Raw genomic sequence first — 25,003 nt, 5'->3', positions numbered from 1 at the left:
GAATGAGACTATTGTCCCATGTATTTTGAATGGGTGCTTTTAAAGTGTCATTTTTTTTTATCATATAGTGGACATTGCAGTGTCTATAAAATACACTGTACACACTGCACTGTAACACAAATGAATGCATGTTACTCTGTTTGTTGTCACTTCACTGACACAAATATAATTGATCTCTCCTGATATGACAATAAAAAGCTGAATATTGAATAATACAGACGTTTCAGTGAAGATAAAAGTGACAGTGCATCTGATTAGTTCAGCAATGGAGCCTTTGGAGGCTGGAGTGTATAAAAACCTGGGTGAATGTACATGGGGACAGAGAGCAGCTGCCACTGTCCATCATAAAGTTAACACACACTCACTCTCACACACACACACACACAGAGTCGAGCACAGAGCTCATGGCTGTCCCTGGCTGAGACGCACGCAGACGCACACACAGTGAATCAACAAGAAGGTCCCGTTACCTGCCATGGGAGTCTGACCACCACCGACCACCGACCACCGACGTCCAGTAATACTGTCACACCGCTTTGAGGCAATATGGAGCCTGTGGAACCCTCTTCAGTCGTAAAGATCGGTTTTCTGCTGGTTCTGGTCACGTCAGGCTACAGTTTACAGAGAGGTAAGTGAGGGCTTTTTCATTCTCTGCCACTCACTGAGATTTTAAAGTGTGTGTTTTTTCCAACATAGTGAAACATGAAAGTACACAAAAGTATCATCCCAAAAACTCAGCGTGAGCCCTGTATACTGTCTTTTTTTGAGTTTAAAAACAACAAAACAAACTTCATTTCAGGGTATAGGTCTTTTGCATGATCTCAGGATAAACATAGGAGTAAGAAGTCAAAAACAGCTAAAGAAACATACTTGTTTAATACAGTATTTCTGTGTCACACACGTGGCACCGACATCACCTGTTTTCCACAACATGAAAATGGAGAAAGTGTTTATGGACACACACAGTGTAAATGTGACATAATTCATATCCTTCCCCTCTCACTGTATATCCACCCTGTGGGCACATGGACAGGTGGTCAGTGCTCACCTATTCCATCCAACCTCTGGTCATTTCTCCCCAAAACCGAAATCTCTACGTGTCTTTTTCAAACAACAGAACTTGGAGAATGATAAAAATGAACTTTGGCAGCACATTCCGCCGTCGGGCTTCTAGATGTGGTCACATGAGATTGTCACCACATGCACACAGGCCGGATGACAGACATATAATACATGTTTCATATAAGAACAGATATACAATACAGATCAGTGGCTCGGGGGAAACAGGTGGTGTAGAATGTAGATGCCGTCACACGCTCTGGATTTGGCAGACAAGACGACCTGTGTTCTGCGTCATTGACGCCGAGGCTGAAACAAATGTGGGAGGCACCTTATTTCTTTTTTTTTACTGTCGTTACAAATCACTCGTCCGCAGTGATTTAGCGGAGTGTAACGTAAAGGGAAAAGGGGATGTTGAGCGGGTATTGTCACAATCTAATTTTATGTCACAACATAAATTTTGGAATACATTGATTATGAGTCTCTATATGTTCCACTTATTCTATTCAAGCATAAACTACCCCCAAAATCAGAGTTTCATTGGTTGATACAGAAAGTGTAAATAAGTCAGGTATTTATCTGCACGTCTTTGCGTCACATGCCATTCCTGATGCAATCCTCCCATTATATCCGGGCTTTGGACCAGCACTAGGAGTACAATGGTTGTGACCCCCCCCCATGACTGAGGTCAAACCCGATGGGAGTCAAACTGGCAACTCTCCGCCTACAAGCCCAGTTGTGTTTCTACTAGTCCATGGGCTGCCATGTGAAGTCAGCTCAAACCTCCATTTGCTCTTAGCTCAAAAGTCCACATATATTTCTGTAACGTTGAACTATTCCTTCCTAAGTTTTTGTGACTTTGAATATTTACTTAGACTCAACTCAAATAAGAAAAAAAGTTTAATAATGTGCAGCTTCATTTCACAAGCAGTGCCATTATCTTTATTTGAGGTTTTAAAAGCAGGGGTGATGATGCATCCGATGGAAGTCAGTTGAATTTGAATTGACTGCGTGCAACAAGAGGATGTTGATTAATCTGTGTCCATAAAACAACTTTATGTTGGGCTTTTCACGCAGCCTTTTGAGTTTACACCAATACAACAACTGCGTAACTTACTGGAGACAAACACTGAGAAACTATCTTTACTTTCCACACAATTAAGCGAAAGATTGTGCTGTAATGCTGCTCTTCTGAACCAGCATACTGTAAACAATGACTGAGCTGTTGCAGGCACCTGACCTTTGACCTGACATGAAGAACAGTACTATTTTTGTGTTTGTCCTTGATTGACCACACTGAAAGTCAAAATCTGTGTATTTGGTTTGATTTACAACATGAGGAAGATGGAAAAGACAGAGGGGAAAGAACAATATTTACAATCTGACTCCCAAGGATGAAAAAACATACAACAAGGGAAGTTTTTTTGGGGTCGTCGGCTCTAAAAAGACCAATTTAATTGGAGGGAAAAGACACATGAAATAAAAAGAACAGAGAACAAGTCGTTAAAATCAAAGGGGGAATGTTTTATTTAGTGGTCAGTTAGTGACCACAGTGACAATATGGCTTGAATATACATGGCCATATAGTTGGCCGTAGTTTCACAAGGATCTAAAACTAGATTGCATGCAGTCAAAACAAGCGAGGCACAGTTTTCATACATTCTGCCCATCGATCAGCAACTTTATAGGCAACATCTGGAGTTGAAGACACACCAAGACTAAAAATAAAAGAAAGGCATTGATAAGTAGAGGCAGTTGGTTTGGACCGAGTACATACACACATACAGTAAAGTCCAGATGTGACCACTGTTACCGGCCTCTTCTGAAGGCCTCCGTATGGCTCCTTACTTTCAATAAAGAAATAACATAAAAATAAAAAAATAAATACTAAAAATAAATAATATCTCACAGTCAAATCCAGTGAGACATTAGCTGTAAAGACACAGTGCTAAAGCCATGCTAGCAGCTCTGCTGTGTTTTCAGCTAATAGCTAATGTTAGCATGCAACAAGCACATGCTAACAAGCCGTGTTAAGGTTTTAGCTAACATTTACTAATTATGGACATGTACGTTTATTAAATGGATGAAATTATTCAGTTTTAATGGAAGTCTTTTGGGAAAATTAGCTTCCGCTTCTTACTTAGTCAGTAAACATGTTCCTGAGGAGTTAACGGCTCAACGGCTAGTTTTAGATCTCCAATAAAACATAAAGATGTTTTGGTTTATGTTCCCATTTCAAGGCTTAAAATTTGTCCATTTGGGAATGTCACTAAAACATCTAAAATTAAAAGTTTAGATGGTGTTCAGGGTAGTTTTTAGATAAAGTAAAGATATTATTAATTTGGAAAATAAAAAACAGTAAAACAAAACATGAAATCCAGAAAACCTCCTGACGTTTTCCATTCACGGATGTTTTCACTAAAGAAGGTAAGTGTACAGGACATAACCTTGAGGCTTGATAAATAAAATTCTTTTATTTCACTCTTTATTTTTTCAAGATTTTCTGTGTATTTACATGGATTCACATTGATGTTTTTTCTTAAATCTGACTATGAAAAGCTACCAGAATATGCATCATTCACTGTTTATTTTTAACTAATTCATATTCATCCTCTCCAGAAAAGACAGTTTTAAGTGCATGTGTGAAGCCAGCGTGTGTGTTAAGCTGTGGCAGTGACCTTGTGTTGACTGCAAGGATGTGGGCTGCTTTTCCCGTTACATTATTGTGAAATATCTCAGACAAAACAAGCACAGTGTCCTTCAAACCCTATTTGTCTCCTTTAAGATCTTTCTCCTCAGTTTCCCGTCTCTTCTTCTGTTTTTTTGTATTCTCATGTCTTTTCTGTTTTCGCTTTTTTTTTTATAGTTCATACAAAGTACAAAGCAACTCTGATGTCTCTGATGTGGATCCACATACAATTACGCCTCATCCCTTCACTGTTTGCCCACCATCATTTTCTAATCCTTAATATTCACAGTAAATAAACGTCAGATTTATCAGATTTATTTTCACCCTTGTCTTGATCTCGTCCTTTTTCCTTTCACGATAAAAGATTACAGGTTATAAGAAACACTGATCACATCTCAACTCTGAATTCACCTGGTTTATGATAACAGGTGGTTTATGCCTTGGATTTTATTTTACTAGAATACTCAGAACTGCCCCAAACCTTTCCTTTTAACAAAGACCATCTGTTGAAATCAGATCTTGAGCTGTGTGTGTGTGTGTGTGTGATGGAGCCTGTCCTTGAACTCTGCATTAAAAGGTCGTCACTCCTTCAGCTTTTCCTCGAACAAAAAGCTGGAGCTTCAGCGTAACCTCGAGTTCAACTTGCGATAAAGTTGAAAGCCTCTAAAAGCTCGAGACACATGACACTGCTGGTCAAATCTGTGACCTGGTATTTGTCAACAGAACGGGAATGTTGGACTGAAACAGATGACTGTGTTTCTAAAAATAAGAATGCCAGGAATGTTGTTGTAGCTGAAAAGATTCGGCTGTTTTCGCCGAATAACACTGTCACGTATTCAAATACAAATATGTTAACGCGTGTTTCCTGTCCAGCTCCTCGTGTCATCACCCCATTAGAGACCGTGGACATTCTGCCGGACCACAATGCCACCTTCATTTGTGAAGTGGAGTCACGTCCCCCTGCCGACATCACCTGGATCAAAAATAACCAACCAGTTATGTACGTTAATACCAACATTTAGTACACCTTATGTTGCATGAAGGCCACATACTTGATCTATGATGTATCACAGATTTTTCTGTGTAAGGACACGACTGTATTTCCAGTTTGTCTAGACAGCTAAAAAGTTAAATATGGTAAAAATATTCTTTGGTTTCTTCTGTTCCTGTCTGTCTCTCCAGGTACTATGACCCCCGGTACATCACCAGGGAGCAGGGACAGATGCTTATCATTCCTCGTGTGAGAGAGTCAGACAATGGAGAATACTGCTGCATTGCCAACAATGGGATTGGAGAGGCAGCCAAGAGCTGCGGAGCTCTGCAGCTAAAAATGAGTGAGTCTGTTTTCCTTCAAAGTTGTAAGCCTGAAGTCCGCTTCAGATTTTTAATCCTCGGTCCAGCCAGCACCCACAAAAGTCTCCGCACTGAGACAGACGGGTAAAAGCAACATGTTCATCACGTCTGTCTCTACATCAGAACCGCAGATCAAACGTCATCCCAACAACGTTACCCTCCTGCTGGACTCCAAAGCAGTGCTGCCCTGCGTGACCCTCGGTAATCCCAAACCCGACGTCACCTGGCTCAAGGACGACGAGCTGATCAAGGTCTGTCCCCAACTTGAGATTGCTGCCTGAGCTTTGATTTTGTAGATACTCGCTAAATCATGACCACCTTATTCAATCTCTTCTGCCAGATCAGTGACCGCGTGACCATTCTCGACTACGGCGCGTTGAAGATTCACAGCATTCAGAAGGAGGACGCGGGACAGTACCGCTGTGTGGCCAGGAACAGCTTTGGTTTGGCCTTTTCAAAACCTGTCACTATAGAAGTGCAGGGTATGTGGAGCATATTTTTCTCATTTATTTTTAAAAACAGCAGCATCACATTAGTGTGTTGGCGTCCGTATCACTGTGTGTCTGTGTAATTTTGTCTCCAGCTCCAGCTCGAATCCTCCGCGTTCCAAAAGAGAAGAGGGTTGCGTACGGTAGCCAGGTTACCCTCGATTGCAACGCCACGGGAAATCCGATCCCCACCATCACCTGGCTGGAAAACGGGAATACTGTAAGTTTTCAGTTTCAGCGGTTTAAAGTTTGTGTGATTCTGAATACTTCTCTTGCCACTGATAAGTACAAGTTGTCTGGGTGAAAAGAAACACACTCAAAGGAAATGTGGTGTGGTAGGAGTCTGGAAAAGCAACTTAAGCTCCGTTTCCACAAAGTGGTACAGTTGAGTACATCACACAATTATTCCCATTTCCATTGTCAAACGTTGAGAAGAAAACCAAAATAAGCGATGTGTACTTTCCCCATTGGGTTGTACCAACCCCAGTGGTCTGGCTTCTACAGGGCGGAGTTGGACGCCGGCTGGTTAGCGTTGAATCATCACTTGCATTCAACAGTTGTGGAAAAAGAGCAGTGTTTTTTTCCGTGCTGATGTCTCGCAGACAAAAAAGCTTCGCCTTCTTGTTGTGATAAGCAGCCACGTGGCAAGAAGAAAGAACGTGGGATGTTGCCCTTCGTTAGCCGCGTCGTGTTCTTCTTCTACGTGGAACTTACTGGTGAGCTACATTGGGTCATGCTGGTATGACGTCTCCGATGCAGCTATCACCGTCCAGCACATACACACTGTAGATCAGGGATTACAGATGAATGGAGCCTTTGGAACTCTCTACCTTTTCAGTCCATTTTCAGTCCATGGAACCAACTGCAGATGGTAGTTTCACGGGTTAACCTATAGATTGAAGAAGGCAGAACCCTCTTTCTGGGCTGATAGTGATTACATTCGAACATTGTATTCCAAAAGAATCACAAAGAGTGCAGATACACTTTGATAATCACATTTGCTCCGGTAATCATTCCCCCATCCATCCATCCATCCTTCCATCCATCCATCCACCCATGCCCAACTGAACCATCATGAATGCCTGTGATCTTATCTCCTCTCGTTTGGCTCAAATCTCAGTCTGCACAGCCAACGTCGGACGAGTTTATTCACGTCGCAGACATTGTGACACATTGTCAGCTTCAGAGCCTCATATAATTGGAAAGCTGTGGCAACAATGGAGTTTATAGCAAGGAATACAAGCGTGCATTCAAGTTTAACTTATAGAATCGGAATAAAACTCTACACGAATATAGCGGACGCACAATACAATCTCTTCTTTTGTTGTGGTTTATGTTGTACGACGCTCTTCCTGCTACTGACACCAGTATTGCTGCTACTTATGTGCAAAAACAAGAGTAAACAAGGACACTAGAAACACAGTTATCATCTCCCTTCATCCACTGCTGTCTTCCTGTCACCCTCCCTCACACACACACACACACATTCTTGACTATCGGATATAAACGGCAAAGGAATTCTAATGGAGGAGATTGAAGAGATTGTTCTCCATTTAGCCAACAATTCTCAGTATTCTCAGTATTCTCAGTCTTAATTGGGGTTTCTGTTGATGTTGCTGATTCTGTTGTCAGAGAACAACCCTCGCTAAGGCAATGTTTAAATGCGTTTAAGTGCTGAATGACTTATGTGTTCAAACGTCACGGTCTTGTAAGGTGGCTCCACTGGGATTATCACAGATTCCGGATAAACACAGATGCATAAAGGCATTAAAAGTAAATGGTAAAACTGTAAATTGTCCGTCCTTATATACCGCTTGTCTAGGACAACTTCACGCTACAGTCCAGACGTTGTAAAACATGCGGCGGCGTAATAATAAACTTAACATTATGTTTAACATGTGAGCCAAAGTGACGCTTTCGGTGTAATCGCCCCCCCTTGCCGCTGGAGCCACATCCCATCGTTGCAACTTCAAAGAGCGAGAGCAGCGAGAAACTGACATAAAACAACAGGAGCGCGTGTCTCTCCACTTCCTGGAGAAAAACAACACATACAGTAAACGTCTATTTAGAATTTAACGTGCAAAAAAAAGCTAAAATGTGTAGGTTACATTGTGGACCACCTTTTTCCTGCAGCCACTGAACGCAGACATGCACCATTGGTGCTAAGTGCAATGGGATTACAGGCCCATAATGCTTGTAAATAGGTATGTGTGTGTGTGTATGTGTGTGCTGATTGGAAAATGACTGTGGGAGTTGCATTTTTTTTGGCAGCTTGTTGAGGTGATTAAATTGAGCGGGGCGGTGAGGAGCTCATCGTGAAAACAGATGCTGTGAGACGTGACTTCAGTCAAACATGTGTGAAGCTAGTGCGAATACCGGGCAATTTGAATATCTAAATAATTAAAAAAAAGGTCAATTTTTCCACATTTCATTTTAAGTTGTAGTGTTATTATCATCTGTGCCTATGTGAAGCAGTTTAAACAGTCTTTTCTCTGTCTTCTCATTTTAAATTAATGTTCTTGACAGTCTGGTAGGAGCTGTTCTAGGAGAAAAAAATCTAAGATATTTTAGGTGTTATTAGACACCATAACTGAGGTAACTTTATGTTGAACGCTGGACGTCCACAGAAGCAATAGTGTGCTGGAATGTCCTATGTCAACTTGACAAGACAAAGATAAAGCACATTTCTCCTTGACTATGACGACGTATCCCTGTTTTTTTCTTCGTCTTCTTCTTTCCTCTTTCTCTTAGATTTCAGGTGCATCAGTTGAAGAGACGTTGGTGGGAGAGGTGGTCCTGTCCGTTCTTAAAGTGACAGTGAATAAGCCGGCTCTGTACACTTGTCTGGCCTCGAACAGACACAGCGCTGGAGCCAACACCGTCAAAGCGACCGCGAGAGTCACAGTCGCAGGTGACGACGCGCTGAATTCTGTCACGTTAGAGAAAATGAACACCAGATTAGCTTATACTGGTATATATGTGGGGGTTTTTGTCTTGTGTTATTTTAGCTGCCAGTTATTTAAGTGGTGCCTTGTGTGGCCTCAGCTGTTTGGAGGTGGTGGTGGTGGTGTCCCGTCCCACATTTGGCTGATACTTCTCAACCTTCCCCACACCCCTATGTCACCACCGTCACCTCAGAAAACAAACACACACACTCTCTTCCTGACCACACACTGTCCTTCGACCTGGGTGACACTCAGTCAGTCTCCTCTAATCTTAGCTATGACTCAATGAGGGAAAGCACCATGCTTGGTTTTCTCCTCCAACTGAGATTGAGATTAATCTGCGTGTCTTCTTCCATCTCTCTGACTTATCTCCTCCTGTTTGTGCTCCTTCGACCGACGTCTTCTGGATTTTGCCGCTTCCCCATAGAGTGGAGGTAAGAGACATGATTCCAATCTATGCTTCACTTATTTACCTTTTGGATTTATATTTCCTGACGCAGTTGATATGTTTAAGCCCACGTGACCGCCAAAACCTCTCGAAGTTGAAAAGGCAACTTCCTTCGGGTCCGCCGAGGACAGCGATGCGTTTAAGCTGTGTCGATAAACCTTGCCGCGCCGAGAGCGAATCACTCTCACGGTCGTCCATGCGGCGCGAGATGAACGTGAACTTTGCTGAACCACTGCACAGCCCCCTGCAGCCACATCTGGACGATGGATAGAAAGTGATAGAGAGAGAGAGGAAGAGGAGTAGAGAAGAGAAAGAAAGAAGGGAAAACAGACGAAAGAGTGGGGGGGGGTGAAAAGAAAATGTTGGCCTTGGAATGCCCGATGAGAATACTTGAGGTAAAAATGAAGAAAGGGATATTGGTCACGGAGGGAAAGAGGTTTACTTGGAAGACGTGCCAACTCGTGACCACATGTGGACCGCATATTTACGCTGAAGTGGAGGGAGCAGAAAAGGAAGGAGAGAAAGTAAAGAGAAGGAGGACATGGGGTTGATAGATTTACAGGTTAGCCTCAGGTCTGGTGGTTTGACTTGAACTGGGCTGGAGCGCCTTAAAACTCTGACATCTGGAGTTTGTAACTCGCCGGTGGTCACGCAGGCCGAGGAGAGTGGAGCGAGGACTGTCGCAGCATCGGGAAACGTGGCTCATGACCACGCTGGGAGGCTAACAGATGGAAGACGGGAACAGAGGGAGTCAATAACGCAGGCAGGCAGGTTTATGTAGCGTATATGACGCGGCCCGTTTTTATCAAGAAACGGCGAGGAAGCCCGAGAGAAAGGCAGACAGGATGTCATTTCATATGGACCTTCTGCAACTTGTTTCATGATCAGCATCTGGATCACGTTAGAGGAGATATTTTTGGGTGATAGAGGATTTCTTTAGTCTTTGTCGACTCACACCTTCACAAACGTTGCTGTCAGCCAAAGCAGTAAAACACTGGCCCGTTCCCTTCTTTAACATCTTGACAAACACATGTGGGCTTTCCACACCTGTAAATCAAAAATAAGGACTCGCTTATACAAATCTAACAAATAAAATATAAAGTCTGCGGATAGTAATGTGTCACGTTCCCCTGCTGTCAGACTCTACAAAGGTGTTGCGGGCTACTGCAGCGCCTACCGCGGAGATGTTTGTCGCACCATCCTGCGAGACGATTCCTTGGTGTTCTTCAACACGTCCCTCTCAGACCCGGAGGACATGCAGGAGTACCTGGTCCAGAGCTGGTCCGCAGAGCTGGAAGGACTCAGTGCGCTGTGTGGCCCTGCACTGCACTCCCTGCTCTGTCACCACGCCTTCCCTGACTGCAACCCATCAGGGTTAGGACCGGCACCTAAACCGGTCTGCAGGTACACCACCATTTCTAGTAGAGTTTGCCTTGGGTTAGTAAGTTAGGAAAGCTTTTAGGGTAAAAACAGCTGATACGTGGTCGTCTTTTGACCGTCTGTGCCCCCAAAACACTGGAAATCATCTATTTTCTGACGTCTGTCAACTGAAACGCTTCTCATTCATTTTGCATGGGATGACTCGGGATGTCCAGACTTTTTTTGTGTCCGATACCCATATCAAGAACGGGATTATCTACTGATACCGATATTAGTCAAATACAGTCATTTTAGACCATTAATGAACGTATCAAACCGCTAACGACACGTTTGTGCTGAGTCATTGCAAAGAGATAATTCTGATAAACTGTGTAACAAATATTTTTTCCCGCTAAATAAACAGCCCCAAACATGACTCAGCTAAAATGTTTTTTGCTGATTTTTATTTACATTTTTACAGTCTGTGCATAGTGAAGCATGCGATATATTGGATTTTTGGATTGTATCGGATTATAGATTTTTATCTGTCCAATATCCGATCCCGTGATTTTGACAAATATCGGACCGATACCGATACTGACTGATACCGATTCAGTATCGGTATCGGTCCGACGAGTGTTTCAGAACTGAATTGTGCGTGCGTTTCACTTGTGGCAGAAAATAAGAAATATTCAACGTTCCAAGTGGCAAGGCATGTGCTAGTAAACACCAGTGTTTTTACCAACTTCAAACATTTAGCTCATACACTACATCCTTTGTTGTCAAAGTGTGGTATGTGTAACACCAGTGGTACACAAGCTTCCTCTGCTGGTACTTGGTGGAAAATCAGAAATACTGTTCTACTGTATATATCAGGGTATGTGATCGATTAGAGACGCTCCATCTTTATCTAATGTCACTATACCAGTGTATGAAGTATGAGTGAGGAAAAGTCTGTACCTGAATTTGCTCGACCTTAACTGCACTGCATTTTAACGTTGGTGATAATGGTGTTAATATTTTCTCAGGTGGTATTTGATATAAAAACATATATATGAACCACTGATCTACACCATCCTCATGAGCTCATTGACAAGACTTGGTGGCCATCAATTTAGCATTTAGTTATCAACATTATTTTCTATGAAATCAGCCACAACAGACACTGTTTTGCTGATCTTCTGATAGTCAAGATCCATTATCTTCCATTAGAGTGAGACGCGGGACTGAGTCGGAATTAAATGACTGGTGATTATGAGGGCTACAGCTTCAGTCTGACAACTTTATATTCTGATGGCTTTTTATGAATGACTGAATGAATCCTCATCCTACAGAGAACACTGTCTGGCAGTGAAGGAGCTGTACTGCCACAAGGAGTGGTTGTTGCTAGAGAGCAGCAGTTCAGTCCAGCGTGGACTTTTCAGCTCTTTCACCGGCTCCCACTCTTCACTGCTGCCTTACTGTACGGTGTTACCAAGTCTTCACACAGATGCGGACGCTTGCACACATATTCCGTTTGTAGGTAAGTGACACAGTTTGGCTCTCCAGGGGGGGAAAAAAAAGCTGCATACGACAGTATATAATCCAATGCTGTTATTGTCTACATTTCAGATATCAAGAAAGATCGCGTTACAAGTGAGTTTCAAAAGTGCAGCACGTTCTGTTTATATTTAATTTCTGAAACAGTAAGAGTAAAAAAAACAACAACACATCTCCTCTACATCCATTCAACAGCATCCTGTTACAATGACAGAGGCCGCTTCTACCAGGGAAGTATGAACGCGACGAGGTCGGGGATACCGTGTCAGCCGTGGAGCCAGCAGGTACTGTGGATGAATGAATGAATAACTACCTATGATGTCGCGTCCGTTCACAGCTGCAGATCGTGTGACCTTTAACACTAAAAATTCAGAAAATGTGCAGCGTCGATACATAATACACCAGAGCACAGGGGAGAAATGAAAAAGTAATGGGAACTCGACACATAAAGCTGTGATTTCATCACTTTATCACCACACACAGAAGAGGGTGGACGATGTTCAGGAACTTAGCAGGGAACAAAAAGTTAAAGGTAAACAAGGGAATGTGTTTAATAGTGTTGGTGGAAATTCAAACTATTAGTTGCAAGGTTGTCGTAGGTGAGTGTGACTGTTATTGTGTGTGCATCACTGACCTCTGCTTCCACAAAAGTGCACAAACACACACACACACACGCGCATGCTAGTTTTGCTATCTTTGTGTGGACACTCTTACCCTAAACTTAACCATCACAACAAAATGCCTAACCCCTAACCCTTACCCTTAAATCCTCCAAAAACCCATGAAGGTTGTGTGGACCAGTCAAAAATGTCCTCACAAAGACTGAAGACATGCACACACACACACACACACACACTCACAGACATAATGCATTCCCTAGCACTTTACTCTAACCTTAACCATCATAACTAAATGCCTAACCCTAAACCTAATTCTAACCCTCGTCTTAAAACCAGTACTTCATCCTCAAAAAGCCTGTTGAAGTTGTGTGGACCGGCCAAAAATGTCCTCACAAAAATAGATTTGTTTGACACACACACACGTTTGGACTTCATTTATTATAAGGAACCTCAAAGACATAATGCATTCCCTAGTCCCTTATCCTAACCCTAACCCTAAAACCAGGTCTTAAGCTCCAAAAAGCCGTATAAAGATGCGAGGACCATCCAAAATGTCCTCACTCTGTATGGTTTACACAATGTTTGGTCCCCACAAAGCCACAAATACAAGAACACACTCTCCCCGTGGCCCAAAAAGTCCCTTTATGTTTTTTTATGGATTCCAGTGAGAGGGTCTGTGAGGGTGAACTATTGATATTCTCCTGTGTGTGTGTGTGTGTGTGTGTGTGTGTGCCCGGTCAGCACAGAGGGAGGGGCTCATCGTGTCACATCCTGCTTCTGGAAGCAATTAGCTTTCACACGCAGATGCTGCACACACTCAATCACCAACACACACACACACACACACACATGCACACTTTAACACTTTAGCACAGTTCCACAAACACACGTGCAAGAGTGAAATTGACACTTTCTTCCCTTCTTTCTGATGGGATTTTTAAAAGATCACATAGCACACAACACACATATACTGTATATATATATACTGTATATACATATATACACACACACACACACACACACACAACATAGCAAAAAGAAAAATGCATAGAGAATATAAACAATAACATGTTTGCATAAACAAGCTGCTTGTGACGAATGAATATCAGGTTTTCGAATCTGTTTTCATCAACAAATATCATCTTGTATCTGAAAACACATGACGCATGTGTTGTTGTTGTGTGTGTGTGTGTGTGTGTGTGTGTGTGTGTGCGTGAAAGCACATGTGTGACACAATCACTGCAGGTGCATTTACGTCAAAAAAGACGATTAAAAGAGTCATGAAACTACAACAACGTATCAAAGAGGGAAGAAAGAAAAGATTCCCAGAGAATCTGCCTCAATTTTCCATGATATTTTTTCCATTGTTTCCATTGTTTTGCACTGAGCTGTTGTAGACACTGTAGTCGACTACATACTAATCTAGTTTGGTTTATTACATTTATTTGTATCACAGACAGTGTGTTACATTTCCGCCTGTCGTCCCCAGGCAGCTGGAATTTCACAATAAAATACACGAGCACATGCACATACTGTACACACATTAAGACATCGGACAGTTGTATTTTTTTGTTACGATATGGAAAGATACATAGCTGACAATAAAAACAAACATATGTTTGATGCAAATGAAATGAAATAAAAAAGAAAGTAAATAATTACACATGGAGAATTGTAATAAAAACACTGAACAAGTTCATATACGTGGCACTTGATGTTAAATGTCATACATTTAAAAGTGTGATATGCATAATGTAATATATTATTACAATAAAGATTATATTTACTATTATATTCTGTCTATAATCTAGCTACAGGTAGAGGAGGTCATGGATCAGTTACCATTATTACTTAATACGAAGTGGCGGGCCACATGTGGTCCGAGGGCCGCAGGTTTGACACCTCTGCTACTCCAGTGTATTGTGGTGAGGTTTATGCTACGTTACAAACAAAATACACATGTTCAGATTTAAGATCTGAAGATTTTCTCTTGCTATTGCTGACATTTTCTTAATTGTTTTGCGTTTTATTCCCAAATTTTTATGATATGTTTTCAATGATAGTGTTTTCACTCTTGTGCAATACAATTAGGGTTGCCAACCGTTCTGTGAAATAAGGATTTGGTTTGTAACGGTAAAAGACTTGCTTCCATGTTGAAGGCACCATGTTCCTTATTTTGGATTATTAAATACGTAGTTAAAAACGACTGAAAATATCCAACAGAAAAGCACTTTTAATTGGACTTGGCGAGGTGTAAAGGTAAAATGACGACAGGAGGAAACTCCACAGGTGAAAAAAGAAGCTTGCAAAAATATAATAAAGTCATTAAACTCATATTTGTTTATAAAATACTATCGTTAAACAGCATATTTTACTCAATTGTGGAAGTGAAAGTGGAATTATGTACAACAGTATAAAGTTCCTTATTCTCTTATTAGGAACCCTAACCTCAGAATTTCATTGAACCACTAATATCACGTCAGCCACGATCAGATTCTACTGCTTTTGTGAGTGTGAAATGTTAGAATAACTATATATGTTCAGTTTGAAAATAGAACATATAGCAGCAGAGTTTTACTTAGTGTGTTTTAAAATCGGGATTAAGAAAAATATCTTGACATCAGGAGAACGAGAAGAGTCTTGTGATGTGGCGTTCTGGCCAAACGTACTGTAATTCAGTTGTTAAACATGATGGGGATCATTTTGATGATGATTCTTTAGTTCATTTCCTCTTGTATGGATATTAATAGCGTGGTTGGGTTAAGGTCGCTGTGGAATCATTCTAGCAGACGACAGACAGGCAACGCGAGGCTGATTGCAAACACTTTGAACTCAGACGGCCTGTGCGCTCACATTTTCAGACGTTTAAACGCGTGCACGTGCAGGACTCCGTGTACGTGGCGTCGTGTGTCGACGGATCACTTTGCTGTGATTATTTGTTGTTTTTAACATCCCTGGTAACCCAGCGGTCGCAACGCTGCCACAGCTTATTCAGCTCATAACTTCATACGTCTCGGACCGTTGGTCTCGTGATGACTAAAGTCCATGAAACATGACGACATCCGCGTGTTTGTTGTTAGGATCGTCAGTGCAAGCCCAAGATGGCCTTCATTACGGAGCTTTTACATCCTATGTTTGTTGGTTGAGTTGGTGAGTGAGGTCCTGGTGTGTCCTTGCATCCACGAAAAAGTAAAAACATGCAACAAATGTATTGATCAAACATTGCTTATGCCGTGTTCGGGGTCTGTTTCCTGTTTACCCCCCCTCCAGACTAACAGAAGAGAGCAGAAAATGCTTTAGTCAGAAACACCTGGACACAGAAGCTGGCTCACAGATGTCGTCTCCAGTTTGACTGGTAGAAATGAGCAACAGCCAGAAGGCCATGAAATGATCTTTGAAGGGAAAACGCAGTGATTCCTAACAGCCGTTTTTGTTTCTTTTGTCCTGCTTTTCTGCTGATTTTCTGCAGCTTTTATGTTCAGCAAAGTTCCTCTCGTTGATCGTCATCTCCTGTCTTGTGCCGCAGGTCCCCCACCAACACCGCCTGTCTGTGGACGTCATTCCCGAGTTGAAGGACGCGGACAATCGCTGCAGGAACCCAGGAGGGATCAGTGACAAGCCCTGGTGCTACACGTCAAATCCCAACATACGCTGGGAGTACTGTGGCGTGCGGCAGTGTGGGGAGGCAAGCACGGCGTCAGGTACAGACCTTCTACTATGTTCACTTGTCTCTAGGCTTAGTTTCAAGTTATCGACCCATAGGTGTTGACTGAGGAAGTGTCGAATGTTGAATATTTACTAAGGAAACCAGAGTCTTCTTTACTAGTGAAGGTTTTTTTTATGTGTTTAAGAGCTAACAGTGTTAATCAGCAGGTATTACAGCAGATATTGACAGCGGCACATTGAGTTCTGGTATTGGTTATATTTTAATTGACCTTTTGGGTGGTTTTGTTACACAGAACTGGCAACCCTAATGTTGTTGCACAACCTTGTTACAAGCCTGTAACAACACAGGCTAATGTAAAGTACTTTATTTCTATAGCTCATTACGACCAAAGTGCTTTAGAATTAAAAGAATAAAACTGTCGTTGAACTATATTAAAAATATTATTATTAATTAATTATTAATAGTATTAAAAACCAGGTCAGTGATAACACAAATAATACCAAATTTACCGATATCATATTCAACGTTAAAATGCATTTCTTTATGTCACATAAAAAAACCCTCAGTTTACTGAAAGGACTGTACAAAGACAGCAATCACCTGACCTCGTTATTTTTGTTGTATAAAGACAATAACTTATCCTTTCCTAAATAAATATGACTCTAGATAAATGTATGCACATGACCCTGGTGTTAACTTTATCTGACTTTGTTCATCAGTGATGAAGCCGGAGTCGCCGGGCCCTCGCCAGACCCCTCAACTCCCTTCCACCACGACCATATCATCATCCCCAGCTTACTCCATGTCCGTCATCATCATCGTCCTGTCTACGATCGCGGCCGCGGTCCTCCTCCTCATCGGCGCTCTTGCCTGCCGCAGACAGAGGAAGCAGTGGAGGAACCGAAAGAGGTAAAGAAGAGACGGCGCGCTTGTCTTCCCTTTTCTTTTCGTCCCTCACTGGCTCGTTGTCTCGTTGTTTTTCTGTTGGTCCACAGAGCGATGGAGACGCCAACAATGAGCGCTCTCCCGTCAGAGCTCCTGCTGGACCGACTCCACCCCAACCCCATGTACCAGAGGGTCCCCCTGCTGCTGAACTCAAAGATACTGGCCCTCGAGTACCCGCGGAACAACATCCAGTATGTTAGGGACATTGGAGAGGGAGCCTTTGGACGGGTTTTCCAAGCCAGGTGAGATCCAGGGGGGGAAGACGAGGAGCAGATGCAGTCGTTTAGAGAAGCCTTGGTTCAGAGCCGTCAGACCACAGATGGCTGATAGGTCACATCTTCAGGGAGTAACGTGGCCACACAAGGCCGGCAGTCTCTGTGAGATGTGCTGCGTCATTCACATGGTGTCACTTACACTGCACTCTCGCCCTGTTCTCAGCAGCAAGAGCTCATCTCTTTGACAAGACTGAATACCACAGGGGTCACATCACATAAAGACAAAGAATACATCTGCCTCCATCACAGGCTTGAATAGTTTTCTGTGGTTCCCTCTTTTCATGCGCGTGTGCGATGGCTCTGATCTGCCGTAAAAGTGTTGATGATAAAAGGACGACAGTAAATCCACGAGTGCGGCGTGACTGCAGCCAGAGGAGCCTTTCCACAGCCGCCATTTTGGCTTGTTTCAGCAGCAGGAGGAGGAGGCACAGGTGCTAGTGATTACACTAACGAGGGCTCTGCTCAGGTCATGTGACAGTGACTCAGCATGCAGCCTGGAACTGAGAAACCTTACAGGAAAGTCATCCGTTATTTTACTATATACACCTGTGATTTTCACACCGTGACCTCAAAACGTTTTAAATAAGAAATATATATATATATATATATTTTTTTTTTTTGACACTTTCACAGTCACACTGATATAATGACCTTGATTGATGACGTGTCACTGTCTAAAACCGGAAAAACACTCCTTTTCCACAAAAGAAGTGTAATATTTTGCCACTGAATTTGGGTTTTTGTATACGATTCACTTTAATCCAGTGATTCTGTCGATTTACAGTGAATCCAGTCCAACTTTAGTTGTAAAACAACCACATTGGCCCAAAGTGCTGTACAGAATAATACATAAAAGACATAAAAGCTCACAATTAGACAATAAAATACATTTAAAAGACCTAAAAATGAATGGAGTTTGTTGACGCACAGCACAGTGCAGTAAGAACTTGTGGCATTTAAACAGTAGTGCTGCTGGTGTGAAGCCAAACGGGAGATGTCCTTCTGTCCAGCCGATAATCCCTCAGTGGAAACTGGAATCTGTCAGTGTACGGACACTCCTGAGAACCAACACACACACACACACACACATATGTATACACACACACATTTTTAGCTTTAATTGCACAGTCATGCACCCTCATTCCTGCATGTTGTGGTTGTAAACAGGGAAACATGTCTCTGTTGTAAGCATATGTAAAGGAATATTCACACACACACACACACACAGACACACACAGACCCAAATAGATGAGAAGAATGTGTGTGTATGTGAGTGTGAATTGACATTTAAGATACAAAAACTCTGCATAAAACTCTAATCTAAGAAACATCATGTTGACAGGAAGTGTGTGTGTGTGTGTGTGTGTGTTCCCCCTCCTGTGAATAACATTTACAGTGCGCTGCAGTAACACAGTTGTAGCTTGTGCTGGCCGCTGCTTGTTGCTTAGACTCAAAGGACTCATTCAAAGAAGCTCATCGGGAAAATACAGTGACCTTCGCATTCCAGCGAAGGATGTTGTTGTTCTTCTCTTGCGTGTCGTGAGCGTTTGCTTCCAAAAGTATATATAAAGGGTTTATTCTGAGGCTGTTATACACGTTTAATGGGATTATACATTCATTTTTCTACCAATAGATCCTTCTAAATGTTACACACTGGACCCTACGATGACAAAATGAGATGTATTGTGACTTTACGTGTATGTATAAGGCTGTGCTGGAACATTAATGTGTCGCGTTTGTTTGTTTGTTTGTTTGTTTGTTTGTTTGTTGCAGAGCACCAGGTCTGTTGTCAAAGGACACGTTCACGATGGTGGCCGTGAAGATGCTGAAGGAGGAAGCTTCAGCCGACATGCAGAACGACTTCCAGAGGGAGGCGGCACTCATGGCCGAGTTTGACCACCCGAACATCGTGCGACTCCTGGGTCAGTGCCTTTGCTCCTGTGTGTGTGTGTGTGTGTGAGAGAAACAGTGTGCGTGGGTTGAAATGAGATTTCTATTGTTGAGTCAAAGTTATGATTCATTTTATAATGTTTATTTAAAAAAAAAAAAACACAAAAAAGAAGCGTCAGTATATGTGCTGAAGTCACAAAATGGACGGAGCCAAGTGGACTTTGAACTGTGAGTCACAAATTCCATCGGATTTTACAATGTTTTAGTACTTTCTGCTCAGGTGTGTTTATATAGTGAAAATTAAATATAGGCGAAAATGAAAACAATTAAAATTTCATCAGATTGCCTATAGGTTGTGCTTGAAAAAAATGATATAACACAGTCTTTATTGCACATTCTTATAGCCTCTCTGTCTCTACATATACATACATCACATACTTATATATATATGTGTATGTATATATATATATATATACATATAAATATATAGTTTTAACATAGTAAGAGAAAAAAACAGCCTAAATGCTAGTGTAAAAAAACGCATAAATTAATATAAGAAATAATCAATGAAAGACAGATCAGTCACCTCAAACATCAACTCTATCTCCTTTAAGTCCATGTGTTACCGTGACGACGTCTGGATATGTTGCATTAAAATGCAAACACCTTTTTTGTTTCTTAAAATATTCACTCTTTATTATCCTTTAAAATACAGAGTGTATATACTGTATATGCGATGTATGTAAATGCATACTATTCCAACCCCCCCCACACACACACACAAACACACACACACACACAGTGTGAATGAAGTCATTCTGCTCAGATCTTGAGATGTTTTTCTTTTTTTTCACTCTACTTTAAAACCACTAAAGTCGTAGACGACACGGTTTGCCAGTAAATAAGTGTTGCTTGACAACTAATGTGGCTTTGTTGACCGAGAGTGAAACAAATGTCCTCTATTAATGTTTATCTCCACTAACTCACCATATCTGATCCAACACAAACAGCTCACATTCAAATTTATTCCCAGGAAGACGATTAGGGAGACGACCCGCACACTCGGCGGGTAAACACAGCCTCTGTTTCGCTGGCTGCGTTCAAACGCGCTGGTTTACTTTGGTTTTAGCCCCAGTAGTTGAATAATACTGTTAAGGTCCATATTCAAACAAGTGTGCTTTAGAGTTAATCGGATTATTAACTTAACCCTTATTACCATGAGAATTAAAAATACAAAATATAAACCATGTGACTGTATGTCATGACTTTACATCACATGACTACCATTAAATGACAGATTTATACACACACACACACTCCTCCTTTCACTATATTTGTTTTTATTTAGTTGCAATTCCTTGTCCTGAAACCGGAAGTCTCATTTGGATTTGGAAATCCAACACTAGAGATTCCACTATTACCAAATTTGAACATCCATTGTTTCTGCTTTAAAGTCATAAAAAAGGGCAGATGTGTCATGTATTTGTTCCAGCTGTTTGTTTGAAGAGTCAAACATTCAAACCATACTCTACACACCCATGGTCCTCAAACTGTGGTGCGTGTACCAGATGTCATAATACTGTTGTACTATATATATATATACTATATATATATGTATGATCGTATTGGAGCTGTGGAATTATGACCAGAGTTTGTGTCGAAAATGAAACAAATAACACAAACAAAAACAATAAATGTAATGATGATAATTAGAGTCCCCTTATCGCTCGCTTCTGTCTTAATTTAATTTCGCTTTAACGTTGTCTGAAGTCTGTAACTGACTCTGCTCGGCCTATATTTACACCACTGAAGTTTAATATTTATGCGATAACGGTGTAACTTTAAGAGTGCAATATTTTCTCAGGTGGTCTACATCATTTTAAAGGTGCATTATGTAAGTATTAGTGACATCTAGTGGTGAAATTGCAGAATGCAACCTACAAAGGCCTCCTCTTCCTCCTCCCCTCCCTATGTGTGTATATATACATATATATGTATATATATGTATATTTGCAGTCATTTTCTATGGATATAATTTCCTGAAATGGTGTTGTAAATGTGATGTAGGATTAGGAATATTAACCAGTAACTGATGACCTATAGATGAATGCATTTAGATCGGTAACTAGATTGAGATGAAATAAAAAAAATAGGTCATAACAGAAGCCAGAGGACCTTGAAGCAACATAATCTTTTTTACCTACACCATATTTCAATTAGAGAACAGTCAAGATCTTAAGTTCCTGTCTTTTTTGTATAATTTTTTTTCACAATTAAAGATACAACAATGAAGAATTCTGGATTCAGCGTCTTTTGAGGTCCTCAGCTCGTGAGTCAGCTGCTGAACCCACTTCTAACATACACAGTTAGTAAAACTGTGTTCTTGATATATCGTGCATCACATAATAAACATTTAACCAAATTCAGCCTGGCATATTTAAAACTCAAACGTCCCACGAGAAATTATAAATACATTTCCACGCGTTTGAGTTGCCTCTGTGAGGTCGTAGCGAGTGACTGACTGACTGGCGGACCAGCCAGGCTCCGAATTATGGTTCGCACAGAAACTGAATTGCAACCAATCAAATATATGAGTTTGTGGCCAATATGACTCAGTCAGCTGCAGCAGCTGCAGCAGCAGCAGCGCTGACCACAAAGTGTACAAGTCATGCGCTAAAGTGGAAAAAAAAACAGAACACACACTCACAGACAAGCCGGGCCATGTCTTAAACTGTTGGCTGTGGAAACAGAAACTGAAACTACTGTCTGGCTCCTGTGGGGTATTTCTGTACTTGTTGGCAAAGTCTGGTGAGTTTGTTCAATAGTTTTCACAGTTCTGTGGAATTTTAGACTCTTATGTTACGCTTGTGAAAAGCAGGTTTACGTGGATCAACAACTTCCCCGTCGTGTCAACATGTTTCTTTTCCCACATTAAAAATGCAAACTGTAACAGACAGTATTTCAGGTGTTCATACAACCTAAAAAAAAAAAAGGGTTTGCACGGCGCTCCAGTGGTCAGCCCCTGGTGGCCCACAGTAAAGGGTTACCCGTTTGATTCCCAGTATCCAGTGTGAGTTGCCGTAGACTCTGACTGAGACTGTGAAAGGTTGTTTGTCTCTGTGTGTTTACGCTGCGACGGGCTGGTTAGAAACTGAATTAATAAATGAACAAATAAACAACTTTTACCACACTTGCCCCGACATACAATTTCAGAAATTGTCTGTAATTATCTACATGGACCATCTGCACAGGCAGGCTCAGAGGAACACTATACCATAGTTCGTAAATATGCTAAGTTTACGTCACACTAATGTAAGGCTGTATATTCCCACTGTGAGAGTTTATTTTTGACCATGTACACATCGAGGATGGGATCGTCTGTGTTTATGTCTAGGCTGAGTGTACATATATATATATATATTTACCTTTTAAAGTGAATGAAGTCATTATATAATATGCTGCAGAAGATTTGGGGTTTTTCTCTCAAGTGTCTCTGTCGGGGGAAAAAACTCCAAACCATAGAAAGAATATAAAACAGTTCCATTCTGAAGCCTCAAGATTTGCTATTTGGCTGATGCTATGACTGTTTTTCCAAATAACCAATTGGACCATACCAATGTCAATCCCACTGGTGTCCACTCATATAGTACGTGCTATTTTCTAGGGCATGGTACTTGCTCCCTTCGAGAACTCCCTGGAGTTCCCCAGGCCAGCACTCATACGCCAGCCGGCGCTCCACAGCTCCAAAAAATAGAGTGGAGAGAATGTGCCATGTATGTGTGGGCAGGGCCATCTGAGGGACGGGGAGACCCTGACCCCACCCGGGCTCCACGGGTGAACCAAATTTACAAAATCGACATCATGTTCACGTGAAGAAAAACTGAAATGTTAAATAAAGTTATAATCAAGTGAGGTAGAAGCTCATTTTTCCCATAGACCTTCCATTCAAATGGAGTTCTTCTTGCAACAAGCAGACTCACCCCCAGTGGCTGACTGCTACTTCCTCATGCTTCCATGGTGACAACGTCCATTTTTAATCTACAGTCTGTGGATGTTTGTAGATTTTGAAATGTAAACATCTGTTTTCACTCTTCCCCAGGTGTGTGTGCTGTGGGTAAACCCATGTGCCTGATGTTCGAGTACATGGCCCACGGTGACCTCAACGAGTTCCTGCGCCGTCGCTCTCCAAACCACTCGGTGCACACGCTGAGCTGTGCCAGCCTATCAGGTCGCAGCTTCTCCTCTGAGGTGGAGGCGGGGTCTCTCTCCTGCACCCAGCAGTTGTCCATTTCCAAGCAGATCGCTGCGGGCATGGCCTACCTGTCCGAGCGCAAGTTCGTGCACCGCGACCTCGCAACCCGGAACTGCCTGGTGGGCGAGGAGATGGTGGTGAAGATCGCCGACTTCGGCCTCTCCAGAAACATCTACTCGGCCGATTACTACAAGGCCAACGAGAATGACGCCATCCCCATTCGCTGGATGCCCCCCGAGTCGATTTTCTACAACCGCTACACCACAGAGTCAGACGTGTGGGCATATGGCGTGGTGTTATGGGAGATCCTCTCACACGGCATGCAGCCGTACTACGGTATGGGTCACGAGGAGGTCATTTACTACGTCAGGGACGGTCACATCCTCTCCTGTCCGGAGAACTGTCCTCTGGAGCTGTACAATCTGATGAGGCTTTGTTGGAGCACGCTCCCATCAGACAGACCCAGCTTCTGCAGCATACATCGGATACTGGAGCGCATGCATCAAAACACGCTGAACGCGAACACTGAGCCCGAGGCCGACTGCTAACCTGGGAGTCTGTGACAGAGAGCAGATTGTTATGTTGTGATTTAGTGGCTGAAAGTACATGAACTTTGAATGAACTGAGTATAGACTGAAAACTCTTTGTGAGTATCAGTACAGCTGATGCCGATATTAATCCAATATAGTTATTTTTACACCTTTTAACCTACAAGCACAGTATCTTATTAGCTCATCTCTGAATGACCACTGCCTTTATTTTTCAGGACTAACCCAACATGTTGTCCTCACTCAGTACGTTTACATACACAGTTTAATCGAGCTAAGGCCGTAGTCTGACTAAGACAACAGGCACAGTCCGAGTATAAAGCTACTGTACTAAAATGTATATGTCGTCTCCTTCTACTTCCGGGTCAATGACCTCGCAGGAAACTTTGGTGTATGCGTAGAATGCCAAGTCCAACTCAGTCTGACTAAGCTTAAACACGCAGGAGTAATCAGACTTTGAATCGCATTATCAAGGTATGTTAGTCCGACTAAGACTAGCTCAATTTCAGTCGGACTAACGTGTTTACATGACATTAAGAAAACCAAATTATTGTCTAAGAGCGACTAAAATCAGACTTTTACTACGCATGTAAACACTGTTGGTCATATTTTAGTAATCATTTAATTCAGGCCCTTTCTATTTTTCTATTTACCAAAAACTGTGTTTGCTTCACTGCATGTGCAATTTTAAAGGTCCAGTGTGTAACATGTTATTACCTGAAATGTAATATACTACCTTTACGTGTATTTGTCCAAGCGCATAATCACTTTCAAATAAAAAAAGTTTGCTTCAAACAAGTACTTTATGTACTTTAGGCAAAGGCCTTGCTTCAGAGACTTACATTTATTGTTTTAAAGCAGAAGCATACCACACATTCTGGAATGTGAAGTCCACCTGTTCCCTGAAGTTCCCTGAAGTGCTTGGG

At 41.9% G+C, this 25,003-nt stretch overlaps 1 protein-coding gene across 2 annotated transcripts; it reads left to right on the top strand.

The window, feature by feature from the left end:
• Window positions 1–355: 355 nt before the first annotated feature.
• On the top strand, window positions 356–24,566 carry musk (muscle, skeletal, receptor tyrosine kinase). 2 transcript variants are annotated; one of them, XM_044013034.1, is made up of 17 exons: window positions 356–628; window positions 4,622–4,748; window positions 4,931–5,082; window positions 5,225–5,352; window positions 5,442–5,583; window positions 5,685–5,809; window positions 8,341–8,500; window positions 8,962–8,968; window positions 10,123–10,386; window positions 11,676–11,863; window positions 11,953–11,976; window positions 12,076–12,164; window positions 16,027–16,201; window positions 16,887–17,076; window positions 17,163–17,354; window positions 19,161–19,309; window positions 23,377–24,566. In XM_044013034.1, exons 1-17 carry the CDS (start codon window positions 547–549, stop codon window positions 24,075–24,077), a joined length of 2,895 nt encoding a protein of 964 aa, XP_043868969.1. In that variant the 5' UTR covers window positions 356–546; the 3' UTR covers window positions 24,078–24,566. The 2 variants fall into 2 exon arrangements, with proteins under 2 accessions (XP_043868969.1, XP_043868968.1); XM_044013033.1 differs by having other exon boundaries at window positions 11,953–12,164.
• The last annotated feature ends 437 nt before the right edge of the window (window positions 24,567–25,003 follow it).

This window comes from Solea senegalensis, linkage group LG21 (assembly GCF_019176455.1).
Source record: "Solea senegalensis isolate Sse05_10M linkage group LG21, IFAPA_SoseM_1, whole genome shotgun sequence".
NCBI classification, from domain to species: Eukaryota; Metazoa; Chordata; class Actinopteri; order Pleuronectiformes; family Soleidae; genus Solea; species Solea senegalensis.
Note: the sequence above shows the minus strand (reverse complement) of the source record. Positions and strands in the feature narration are given on the sequence as shown.